This window comes from Carassius auratus, chromosome 8, assembly GCF_003368295.1.
Source record: "Carassius auratus strain Wakin chromosome 8, ASM336829v1, whole genome shotgun sequence".
NCBI lineage: Eukaryota > Metazoa > Chordata > Actinopteri > Cypriniformes > Cyprinidae > Carassius > Carassius auratus.
Genome location: NC_039250.1, coordinates 16,089,191 through 16,102,618, shown reverse-complemented (window position 1 = coordinate 16,102,618; position 13,428 = coordinate 16,089,191). Strand labels below are relative to the sequence as shown.

General features: G+C 35.9%; 1 protein-coding gene across 1 annotated transcript in view; it reads right to left on the bottom strand.

Moving 5' to 3' along the window:
- Window positions 1–3,813: 3,813 nt before the first annotated feature.
- Window positions 3,814–13,428, bottom strand: part of LOC113107413 (anthrax toxin receptor 1-like) — a 51,789-nt gene continuing 42,174 nt past the window's right edge. The window contains exon 18 of the mRNA XM_026269906.1: window positions 3,814–5,358. Coding sequence (XP_026125691.1) covers window positions 4,951–5,358 — 408 coding nt within the window. The 3' untranslated portion in view covers window positions 3,814–4,950. The remainder of the gene's footprint in view (window positions 5,359–13,428) is intronic.

Sequence of the window (13,428 nt, the reverse complement as noted above, 5' to 3'; positions counted from 1 at the left end):
TTACAAATATTCCTGAAAATCTTCTTTGCAGAGATGTGTGAAGAGACTTAATCAAAGGCTGGCACTTTCATCCTGTTTCACCCATTTTCAGAAGATGTCAGTTTAGGGCTAAAACAGAAGGAAGACAAGACTTTTTGCCTTGTGTTAGGTCAGTTGCTTCTGAAAATGGTCCAATTATTGCTCTCAGCTCTTGAAGTTGGATCCATTCGGAGTGTAAACACCACATTATCAATTTTTTTAACGAAGACGTCTTCCAGATTTTTGAAGTCAAGACTTGTGATGGCCTGCACCTGCTTGAACGCTGAATTCCAGCGCGTTACATTCGCCACTGGTATTGACTTCCCAATGCCAAAAGTAGCTTTGAAGCGTTTTTTTTTTTTTCATTAGTAGCTGCTATGTAGTAGAGAAGTGAGCTTAGATGTGTTTGCTATGGCCAGGGATATGAAATTGGCTTCCTTCAGCCCATCACCAATCACCATCTGAAGAGATTGGGCAAAGCATCACAATCGTTGTCTTAACCTGGCCATGTCTAACAAGGTTTCTTGGTTGCTGTATAAATCCTCCCACAGCTCCTCATCATTCCAAGTTATCCATTTCTTCCTCATTGTCATCTGCAGGGTCAACAGATTGCTGAGGTAACTTCACTTTAAAGGCACATTTCAGGTTTGTCACATTATCTGTTATGATGTAATCAATCTTGCTTGTAATCCCATACTCCTCTGTTATGTCATCCTCTGTTAAAGGCCATTGAGATGTTTTCACCAGTGTGTCTACTTGGAAAATGTCTACAATCTGAAATAAATAAGTCCAGCTTGTAAACATTAAAACTTAACATTAATGAACGTAAATGTTCGGTCTGACCAAATATCAACAGTTACTGAGATGGAGCTGTGTTTCTTCAAGGATTCACAAATATGCACCTTAACCTTTTCAACTAAATCTGTAATATATTTGTCAGAAATTGCTTTTTCAAATGGGCACATACTTTATATTCAGTATGTAAAGAAAGTGTCTCGAGTCTCGTGAAAACAACATTTGTTTACAGGGGCAAAGGAAGCAAAGTTTCCTTACTTTAGCAGTGGAAAACAAGTCTCCTCTTGGTTTATATCAAATTTCTCCGACATTCTTCTTCACAAATCCTCGTTTTGTACTTCTAATTAGTGACTGTTGTTTTGTTTTGATCTCTCATATGTCATTACCCCAGAACTGCTTTGTTTACAACTGTGAACACAAGCTAGATTAAAGTTAAAGTGACCCTTTAATATCAATAATGAATAATTTTGTTATGTTGATATGTTCATGCAAATATGATGATCGCCAAACAAATAATAATTTATCTTCAAGATATAAAACAATAAAAAATAACAAATTATAGTCAGGTTCTGTTTACTGTTAAGAGTTCTGTATTTTAGCGTCACCATCTCATCACATTGTGTAACAGCAGTGGATAATCCCCCGGTGCAGTTTAAAGCGGAGTACATATGTATAATATGTACATAATAACAATAAATTATGCATAATTACATGCAAGTAACCCTAAAGCCAAACCCTAATCCTAACCATATAGTAAGTACATGTATTTAATTACTCAATATTTAAATGAATATCTACACTGTACCAAGTACACCTTAAAATAAAGTGTAACCAGCATTATATATAATAAAGACTGTAGGAGAATCTTATTATGTTCAAACCATCTGGTCACAATTTTCGTCACACCATTAAATATGACGTTAGAAAACTGAAACCATTATTTTTAAAGGGGAAAATGTCACAGTATAACAGGGTTGAACAAAAATACTTTAGGGTAAAGACTCACAACACCCATGAAACGCATGCAAAAAGAAAACCAATGGGACTTTTATGACAATATTTTATTTCAAAACAAAAGAACAGTTAAAAAGTAAAAAAAAAACAAATAAAACAAGCAATGTAGTCATGATCTGAGTCATTTAGAGAATGATTCCTTTGAAAGCATATAAGATTTAACATGGACATATATGATTTTTCTGATGTTAATTACCCATAAAACCTTCATCAAAACAGGGTTTGGGAGTCATAGAAACACAACATTGGCATCATTGTGGCACTGCAATAACTTAGACTCAACAGAAGATGACAAGGGCTCTTTAGAAGCAAAGGATTGTGGAAATTGACACTGTGATGTATTATGACAATATAATAAACAACATGTAATTACGAACAAAAACAAACTCATCTATCAAATGTGTTGGATTCAGGGTTGTAAATAGTTTATTTGGCAAAACCCATTTCCAATTTTCAAAAGCTATTTGTAATCTTCGGCTGTGTTTATTCATGGTGGATAAAAGCAGAGGCTGGGTGATCTTCTTTTGCTTCTGAATTATTCAAAATCTCAATAAATGCTTCAACAATATATATATATATGTATATATATATATATATATATATATATATATATATATATATATATATATATATATATATATATATAGAACCACACAAACAAAAAAAGAAAACCTTAAAAAAATAAACACAGGGATACATAGATTTATACATACAGCATGTGTAATGTATGATAATTTGTACTATTTTTTTTTATAATGCACCCATACACCTTTACAACTGTAACATGTGCAAAGTAAGCTGATGTTGTTAAGTTTACATAGATTTCAGATCTTTCACTGATGTTTCAAGTCCATGCCCATAAACACCTTATGTCTCTTCAACATACGTCATCCTAAAGAAACAGGTCAGCCAAAGATAAACCTTTTTTGAATGAAAAGGTCATCATCATTGAATGATAACAGCATTCCTATTCTTGGATGAACTATTCCTTTAGTTCATTTTGATCTGGTACGTTGTAAATAAATTCAAAGACCAAAAAGCAACATGCTCCCCATGCCGATCAAAGCCACTTAAATCACTATTGCACAAATAAATGTCAAGCCGTATGACTTCGTATGGCAAGACATTTTACCAAAAACATTTTAGTGAAATGGTTGAATTTTGTAAATACATTTAGTTTTTGAAAGAAAACCTTTCAAACACAACTGGATCTCATTTACTTACTGCAGGAACAGACATTTTCATACAGAAATCGAGATACATCAGCATTTTTATTTTTATGTATTTATTTTTTTTTACAAAAAAATGTATAACTAGATTTACAATAAAATGTAGAACCAACTAAAATCACATATATTCCATAGAGTGCATTTGTGCCTGCCCACTTTTTTCAGCAGCTCTGGGTCCCAAAGTATTTTCCCATTCATTTATTTATTTATTTTTTCAATAGGGATTTTTTAAAAAGTCTTTGTTAAAGCATTGTAAGCCATGAACTAAACCAGCCGGTTATAAGGAGAATCAAATCATTACAAGCTTTTACTAGAAGCAAAAATGTACAAGAAAATTGGACAAAAAGAGTGAGGGAAAGAACTTTTATCTCATAAAATGGAAAATTATTTATTTGAAATTAAATATTTATACAAGGTTGTCTTTAAAGGTTTATCTCTGTGGAGAAAAAAAGTTATATTTCCGTTAGTGCTGTTGAATGATTTATCGTGATTTATCACATCCAAAATAAAAATAAAAATGTTTACATAATATATGTGTGTGTACTGTTTATGTTTATTATGTGTATATAAATACACACACATCCACGTATATATTTAAGAAAATGTTATGTTTATATTTTAAATACATTTATAAATAATATAATTATATGAATATAAATATACAGTATACATGTAAAAAATACATGTAAATATATAAAAAATATATACTGAATGTGTGTGAAGTTTTTGTTCATATAATATTTGGTTGTGTACTAAATATATATATAATAAATGTACATAGTACACACACATATTATGGGAACAAAAACTTTTATTTTGGATGCGATTAATCTTAATGAATTGTTCAACAGCACTAGTTTCCATTTAAAGTTGTGAATTTAACTTATGCGCAAATATGGGATATCAAATAAAACTTTCATGAATAAAGCAAGTTTCAATCCAGTTATTGTCATCGCATGTCATTTTTGATGTGCATTAAGGAATTCATTTTGTGTGTTTCAATTATAATTTATTTGCATGTTTTCTTATTGGAAAAAAAACATATCCAATTTATTTGAGCTCATAGGTTTTTTATGTGCAATTTTTGAATTTTGACGTATCTGGAAATTTCCATTCAACATTTTTTTTGATAATGCACAAAAAAGTAGGTGGAAGGAAACAGGTAATGAATGCCATCTTTCTTCAAGAACCCTACTGTTGTGCTCTATTCTACATCAAATCCTTATATAGAGATGGGTGTGTTTATGCAAATTAGTAATCAAAGGGTACGCAGTCTTTCAGCATTAGAAAGTTAAAAACCAATTAATGTGTGTGGCAGAATTTTATTTTTCTGTGTGTATAAATGTTTATAAACCCATGCAATATTTAGTAAATGAGACCCAATTTTTAGTGTTTGCCACTCAATGAAGATTACCTGTGTATGATGACGCTTATCAAAATTGTGCATATATTTTCTCAGTCGCTCTGAATGATAAAGATCCCAAAAAGAAATCATCGTTCCTCTTTTATGGATATCTCCTTCATGAGATGGTCCCATGTGCATGCATGTGAAACCTCCATGAATCCATTAATGGAACCAGCCACTTTCGTTCTCAGAGCTTGGTTAAACTCATAAATGGTGCCTTCTGAGAAGCTCTGTGGGTGAATTATCAGTTTCTTTGCGATTCCTGCAATTCCCTTTGTGATTCTCAGCATTGCTTCCTGCAGAGTTTCATGGTGGCTTGTGTTCCATTTCATTGATCTATAAGCGGAGCAAATGCCGTTGATGCCACAGGTGAGTCTTTGTATTGAGTATTATTGCGTTATGCCACACAGCAATGGAATTTTGAGGAGGATATAAAACATATTTATTTCCTTTTTACTTCCAGTCCTCAGTAGTCCACTCAGTGCCGCATTACACACAAGGCCGAGGAGGTGGGCGATCTGGAGGAGGAGCTCTTCCTGGAGGCGGGGCTTGAGGGGGCGGGGGCAGTGAGTCAGGAGGGGACGGTGGAAGAAATGTGGGCGGAGAAAAGTAGAGAGTGTTAGGAGATGAAGACCACATAGGGGGTGGAGAATAGGATGGAGGAGGAGTAATGGGTGGAGAAGGGTTAATGACGTGAGGTGGAGGGGCAGAAGGTGCCGGGGGAAAGCCTGAGGACAGGGAGGTGGGTGGAGTGTGTGGAGGAGGGGGCAGCTGGCCCTGAGGAGGGGGCGGGGTAAGGGTGCATGGAGGGGTGTAGATGGGTGAAGAATGGTGGTTGTAGGATGGATAGCGTGGAGGAGGACTAGACTTAATGCGAGTAAAGTTCATACAGCGACCCTGAAAGAGAAAAGAATAACAAATAATTTCAGACATAATATCTTTTGAAAGAAAATATGGTGCAATGTTTTCAAGGTGTTGCTATGTGGCGACTGACATGGAGTTATGGGGTGCTCTGGGTGGTTGTCAGGGTGTTGCTATGGAGTGTCTAACAAGTTCTAAGTGGTTTTTATCATGTTGTCATTCAATTGCTTAAGTCTTTGGCATTGTTGCCAGGGTGTTGCTATGTGGTGGCTGTTGTGAGGCTGCTGTTGGTGGTTGCCAGGGTGTTGCTATGTTGTGGCTGTTGTGAGACTGCTGTTGGTGGTTGCCAGGTTGTTGCTATGTGGCTGTTGTTAGGCTGCTGTGGGTGGTTGCTATGTTGTGGATACCATGATTTCAATAGTTTTCAGCTTGTTTTTTTTAACCTTGTTGCCATGGAGTTGATATGGTGTTCTAGGTCGTTGTATAGTTGTTGCTACAGTGGGTAGCATGTTTTAATTTTACTATACTAGGCATTTTATTATACTATACTATACTATGTTACTTGTTACAGTTTTTGGCATTGTTGCCAGGGTGTTGATGTGTTGTGGCTAAAATGTTTTAAGTAGTTTTTAGCTGTTGCCAGAATAACATATTTTGAGAATTTGAGTGTTTTTTTTTTTTTTTTTATCATGTTGCCATGGATTTGCTATGGTGTTCTGGGTCATTGTCAAGTTGTTGCAATCCAGTGAAAAAAAAACTGTATTATGTTATGAGTGTGTTTTTAGCATGTTGCCATGTATTTGTTTGAGGGTGGTTGCTAGAACATGCTAACATATTTTAATGAGTTTTTAGCATGTTGCTGTGAAGTTGCTAAGGTGACTAAAATGTTCTTAGTGGCTTTTGGCAATGCAGTTGCTACAGTGTTCTGGGTAGTTGTCAGGCATTTTTGTATTCTTTGTGGTTACTATGTGGCAGTGTTGTAGTCGAGACCAGCTCATTCGAGTCCGAGTCCAGATCGAGTCCAGAGAGGGTCGAGTCCGAGTCAAGACCGAGTTCAGAAAGGGTCGAGTCCGAGTCAAGACCGAGTTCAGAAAGGGTCGAGTCCGAGTCAAGACCGAGACCAGAGAGATTGGGTCTCAGACAAGACCTATAGAAATCTTCAAGCGTATGTAAAATGTTTGGTGGAAACAATAAAGGGTAAAAGGGCCACATAGTATGTGGTGTAAAGTTAATTTTATTAGTATTATGAATTGTTACTTGTCAATATTAAGTGCTCATTTTCACATAACATCGTTGTACCACTATACACATCCATATAACCTTTCTAGTACACATAAAATTACTGTACGACTCTATATTGTAATTCTACATAACACTTCTAGTACAAGTAACATAACTGTACCACTATACCTGTAAATGTTCAACTGTAACAGCTTTTACATAACTTTTAACCTTGAAGCTTAACTAATGACTGCTAACATCCTTACAATGTCTTGGATTATGTGCACTTTAGATGTTGTGAAGATTACAGATGGGCATAATTACTTTTCAAAAAAATAAGTGAGGAGACCATCCTGCTACCCAACCAAGCACGATGTGGTCTCATGATCAATCCACCCAGACTAAAAACTCTCTCTACTGGTGCAGAGGAAGCGGGGACTGACAACAGTTACCATTTTATCACTTTCTGTAACAGCATTGGATAATCTAATGCTAATTTCCCTGGATGGTGCGTTTTAAGGGTAAAATACACACTAGTCCAAGTTTTTTTTTTAGTTACGGAGGGCATACACACAAGAGCCGACTGACTGTCCAGGAAAATTTCATGCAAAAGTGTGTATGTGCCAGGGGAAGAAAGCTGGATGAAATGCCATATAAGTTCAATGCATTCTGTCAGACATTTTTTTGGGGGGGGGGATGTTTAGTGTTGAGACAGTCAGTCTGTGTCTGTATTCATTATATAATTTAATTAAACGATATATATATATATATATATATATATATATATATATATATATATATATATATATATATATATATATATTTTTTTTTTTTTTTTCTGTGACCATTTTGTCCTACTTTGTAAAAAATAACACAGTTGAGAGAAATAATGTAGCAATGTGGCTTTCTGGAAAGCGGGATCACTACAGGCGGATGGCAGGAGGGTAACTTAAGGCCGGTGACACACTGGCTGCGTGGCGTCTCTGCTGCGTGCCAGAAGCGTGGTGGCTGCTTCGCGTTTTCTGTCTTTACACACCAGAAGCGTGCCTGCACGCGGCGCTTGGCGCACTGCTGCGGCTGTAGGTGACATAGAGGGAGGCAGCCGAAAAACCAGGCTCTTGTCTTCATGACAACAATATCAACTTTTTTTCTTTTTTTTTACACACCTACTGATAGGACAAAATAGAGTATGTTTGACAGGTGCAATATTTGAAAATCGATCATTATTAATTTATTTTCTAAATTACATTTATATCTGAATTTATGCCAACCTATAGACTTTCAAATATCAAAATGTCATGAATTAATATGTATTTGTGTACAAAATGACATATCTTCCTAGTATATTTTGCCTGGAAACGCTTCCAACATGCACGCGTGTCACGTTAAAAATATGCGTCGGTTCTATTTCTAGCATGCACGGGTTTCCCGCGCGTCTCACGCAGGCAGTCTGCAAGATCTAACCTGTTAACATGGGAGCCGAATTAAAAACAGACACGCCACGCAGCTGAGATGCTTGCGCCACACATCCGGTGTGTCGCTGGCTTAACGTCTCACGTCAAAAGAAAATCACCAGTCATTGGATGTGTCAATCAATTTCAATTTAACATCAATTCAAATAAACATTAACATACAGTAATAATCATGAAATATTTTGATTGGGACTCGAGTGGACTCGGGCATAAGTCCGATTCCTAATATGTTCGAGTCCGAGTCAATACCGAGTCAAAATGCACACGAGTCCATGACAAGACCGAGACCATTAAAATACGGTCTCGAGACCGAGTCCAAGACCGAGTCCGAGTCTCGAGTACACAACACTGCTATGTGGTTCATAACATGTTCTGAGTGATGTTTAGCATGTTACCATGTACCTTCTATGAAAGCACTACAGTGTTGTGGTAAACAGAAACTCTCAGAGCTCGGAAAATACCCATAACATTAACTGGCAAAACACCTTTCATTGAATCATTCATTTTGCATTAGAAAACTAACTCAGGGGTTGATAGGAAATCAGCCTCAGAAGTCAAACTGTAAAAAGCTTTTTTTGTGGCCATGATGTAGGACAACGTGGCAGATGAGAAAGGTTTGTTATGTTATTTGACTCCAGTTCAGATGCAGTGAACAAGCCAGGAGTATTACCGGTAGTCTTAAATCTCTGAATACATGTGGTTGGGCGTTGGGCAGCAATCATGATGGACTTCACCGCCAATAAATAACATGACAAACACAGAGGTAGACTGCCATGCTGAGAGGCATGCTGATCTTTCTGTCTGTTGTAGCTGTAGAAAGCTATAAATGCCAAACACATTTTAATTATACACAGAGTAAAGGCTAGTTGTTGGTTATTTACTAGAAACACTTATGGAAAATTAGAGAACTCTGTCCCAATTTCCTGTTAACTAATGAAGAACTCCAGGTTGGCCCCAGGAAACACACACACGCGTGCGCGAACACACATAGTGTGAGTTCTTGCAGTTAAGAGCTTATGGTATGTAGTGTCATTAAGAACAACAGAAGCCTGAAATGATTTGTTGTGTATTGCTCTAGAAGACAAATAAGGATACAGTGACCAACTACTCATAGAAAAACAAATGGAAGAAATTGCAATAGCAAATGTGGAGGTACAGAAGACCTGCTTTATAGTATAGTTTCAGTTAAAAGAGCCAACCATGTGTTTGGTTGCCTTGGAATAGTTAGTCTTTTTCATATGCAGTTTTTCCACTCCAATTTAAGTTAAATAACCTTTTTTAATGCATAACTGGGTTGCCAGATTTTATTTGTAATTTCACATATTAATACATACTCTAGACTCTAAAAGGTAGATTAGGTGAATTTTCGTTTTATGCCAACTTCAAAGGACTTTGGAAGTTAAGAAGATCAAACCATCTTTAAGTACACTTATTTTAACAAAATATAAAAGGGCATAAATATAATCACTTGGCAACCTGCCAACTAAAGCAAAAATAAAAATACAAAAATCTTTAAATATTTTAAATACAGGTTCTGTTGAGATATATTAATGTTGATAATGTTGAGATATGTTAAACATTGTTTAGTGTGTTAAATTATTGTCTGTAGAGAGATGACCTCGATGACACACATCCACCAGAGTGCTGACTGTGCAGTTTTTGTTAAATGACTGGGTAACACTTAAAGTTTTAGTTGTTAATATTATAGATAGTTAACACAAACTATTTCTAAAGCATTTATTAATCTTATTTCATGCTGATTTCAACATTTCTTAGTACATAAAATCAAAAGTGATATCTGATGCATGAAAATAAACGTCACTATCAATTTAGTCAGTGACTGAAATTCTGTATAATTTTGGTCTTTTGCTTCATGATTCATATTTTTTGTTTTGCTTCCTTAATATTTGTCAAACAAACATTTTTGTGAGTAATTTAGTTAATGTAACACTGGATATACATACAGTTTTCAAGGCAATCAGTCCACACATGGGAATGTTTTGGAAAGGTGAGGGAAGTAAATACTTCCTACATGAAAGATTACAATATCTTTCAAACAAATGTCTGCAAAACCCCTTGGACTAACTCTACATCCTGTGCCTCATTATATAAGCAAAACATTTTAAAGCTGGCTTCAGATACTGGAATCTTCTGACTGGTTTGCCAGACATCAACATCCCTGCTCGGGCAGCATAACTGTGTGTGTTTGCTTCATGGCTCACAGCTGTTTGTCCTAATTAATGTACTGCATATTATCATGTTAACTACCACTGCACCGTAAAGCATAAACTTAGATAGTTTGCAAACGAAGTCTTACATTATTTTGAAACAGTTTGTCTATTTTGGGCTTTGATTTGTGCTACATGATACAGAGTTTTTGGACATGATTCCATGGGAACACCATGTGTCATGGACACGGACATTAATACTGTGGTTTTCTTGGAAAGGCCCATGCACAAGAGGTAAAACCAAGGTCCAAATAAATGGACATGGACAATAGATATATACCTTTGTCTTTCTTCACTTGCAAGAGTTAAACCCTCAAGCTTCTATTTTGGCAGAAAACTATAGTTTCTGTTAAACAGATTTACATATAAGTCTCATAAATGTTGTGAATTGTTTTTTTGTTTTTTTTGGGAAATTAATCAAATATAAATATAATTTGTAACTGGTGCCTGTTGTGCTCCCGAATGCATGACATTTTATTTTATACATATTCACAGTTTTATTATGAAACTGTGGAGGGACACATTACATCATTGTAGACCATCAGACTCTAGGTAATTAATGGGAAATGCTGCAAAATATTGTGTTATTGCCAGCCCATACTATAACTGCATCAAATCTAGTTCCCCCACTTCTATAACTTAACTGAATTTGGGTTTCTTGCATGGGGTTTGAAAGTCAAAGTGACATGACATACAGCCAAGTATGGTGACCCATACTCAGAATTTGTGATCTGCATTCAACCCATCCAAAGGACACACTCACAGCAGTGAACACACAACACACCCACACACACACACACTGTGAACACACACCCAGAGCAGTGGGCAGCCAATTATGCTGCGGCACCCGGGAAGCAGTTGGGGGTTCGATGCCTTGCTCAAGGGCACCTCAGTTGTGGTATTGCCAGCCCGAGATTCAAACCCACAACCTTAGGGTTAGGAGTCAAATTCTCTAACCACGAGTCCACAACTTTCCCCAATTATAGTTATATTCAGAAAAGTCAAAAATTGACAAAATTCGAACTAACTGTAACAAATTAGCTCAAAGTGAGATGTACATAATTAATCATAATTGGTTATTATTAACTACATTCATCTTCAGGAATTACTTGTAGCATTGTAGCATTAATAAAATGATTTGTTCATCCACAGGGCAGACAGTGTTCATCGTTTATTGACTCTAAGTAAAATTATTTCTCTGCCCACGAAAAATTATTTGACTACTAATACATTGCTCCCATTAAAGTGACCCCGTCTTGTGAGCAGCAAACACAGACAACCAAGTGTGAATACATATGGATGTTTATTAAACTACACTACAGGGGAACATGAAACATCTGACTAAACACAAACATACACATTAAACAGATGCCAACGCAAGGAAGGCATGGATAGAAAGAGAAAGCGAGCGAGAGAGAGAGAGAGAGAGAGAGAGAGAGAGAGAGAGAGAGAGAGAGCTCACGCGCAAGACAAAGAGTCATGGCAGTTTTTACTCATAAACCAAAACACAACCTGTTATGAGTCCGAGCTAAGAAAGTAGAAGTGTTCCTGGTGATGCTCAGACAGGACCCTAATGGTGTCAATGTCACAGTTTGATGCAGACTCATTGGCTCTAAGCTGTGATTTACATGAGGTCAGTCAGTAGATTAAAAATCTTTCTGAAAATTAGAATGAATTTGTTATCATGATCTGGTCCATACGCTACATAACCTTGGCTGAATATTTTACACTATTGTCTGTATATTGTAAATGTAAATATAGCTAATTTTGTTACATCAACACTGTTACTAAACTAAATTGTATTTGCATGGGCTATAATGGAATAATGATACTGCTGTCATCTGTAGAGCTGCTTATAGCTGAACTGAACTTATTTCATAACTGAATAATGAGAGGGTTGTCTTCTTTTAGCTGCTTTACAGCAGAAATTGGATGTGTCTCATATTTGATAACATTTGCATTATTATTATTATTTATTTATTTATTTTATTTTTTGCTGCTTTGAAACAAACTAATTTGTATATAAATAAAGGTAACTTGATTGACCACTGTATTGTTCATAAGGGCTGTGAACACTAAGTCATCCAGGTTCATGTCTTTTCCTATTTATTTTGGAGCATCTGGATGTGTTTTTGAGTTTCGGCATGCGTCCAAGTGGCTTCATGCATTGCAGTGAAATGGTAATGGTGTTACCTCATAGTGTGATGTCATCAGACACTCTAATCACTGAGGGTGTCACCTCCCCAGTGCTGTTAATCATCGTTCTATGTTTGGCTTTTCTCTTGTAAAGCAATTGTATCATTTTCCTGATTTACAAGTCTAGACTATATTGTTTCTGCCCATTGGTCTGCATTCTCAGTTGGATCTTTTAGGCCCAGGTCTCTTTTAGGGTTCTTGTAAAAATATCAAATTGTTTTGTTGGGTAGACAGTTCTGTTGAGTATCGATGTACGTCAATCTATGATGCAAGTTCAGTTTCTTGTCATCACCCAGCAAATATCTGTCCAACTCTTTCTAACCAGCAGATACATGGAGCTGCTGCAGGATACTACAAAACAGCAAGGTGGTTATTCTGTGCAATCTGTGAAAGGTCTCTTTAACCTGTTAACTGTCACCCCGTCCCCTCTGTGGGATGCCTACATTTACTTCACTATATTACAATTAAATCTAATCTAATCTTGCCAAACTATATATCGTTTTACCAATGTTTTTTGTCAAAAATTATGTAGGAAAAGTAATAGATGAATTTATGACAAGAGTGCACACTCAAAAATCTACATTATAACAGGAGTTTTGACCTTTGTTAAAAAAACAAGACGACTTTGTTGCCTTTTTCTCTAACACATTTTAGAAATCATGAGAAATTATATATCAACTTTAAACTTAAAATCTCAAAATTCATCCTTTAAAACCCATTTTAAAATCAGACATTGCATTACCATGTAAATTGTACATCAATATCATGTTACAAAATGTTTTCATTCATGAATAATAAAAAATTTGGATCAAAAGTTAAAAAGTTTGGATTGTGCACTACAAAGTCTATGTTCAAAAATATGAGTGACAGTTAAGGGGTTAAGAGGATTAGGTCCAAAGTTGAAGCCAAATGTGACTCACAGTTTGACCCTCCAAACATACAGTGGGATGAGACATTAAGTGCTACTAAGCGAGCTCCTCAGAGAAAAT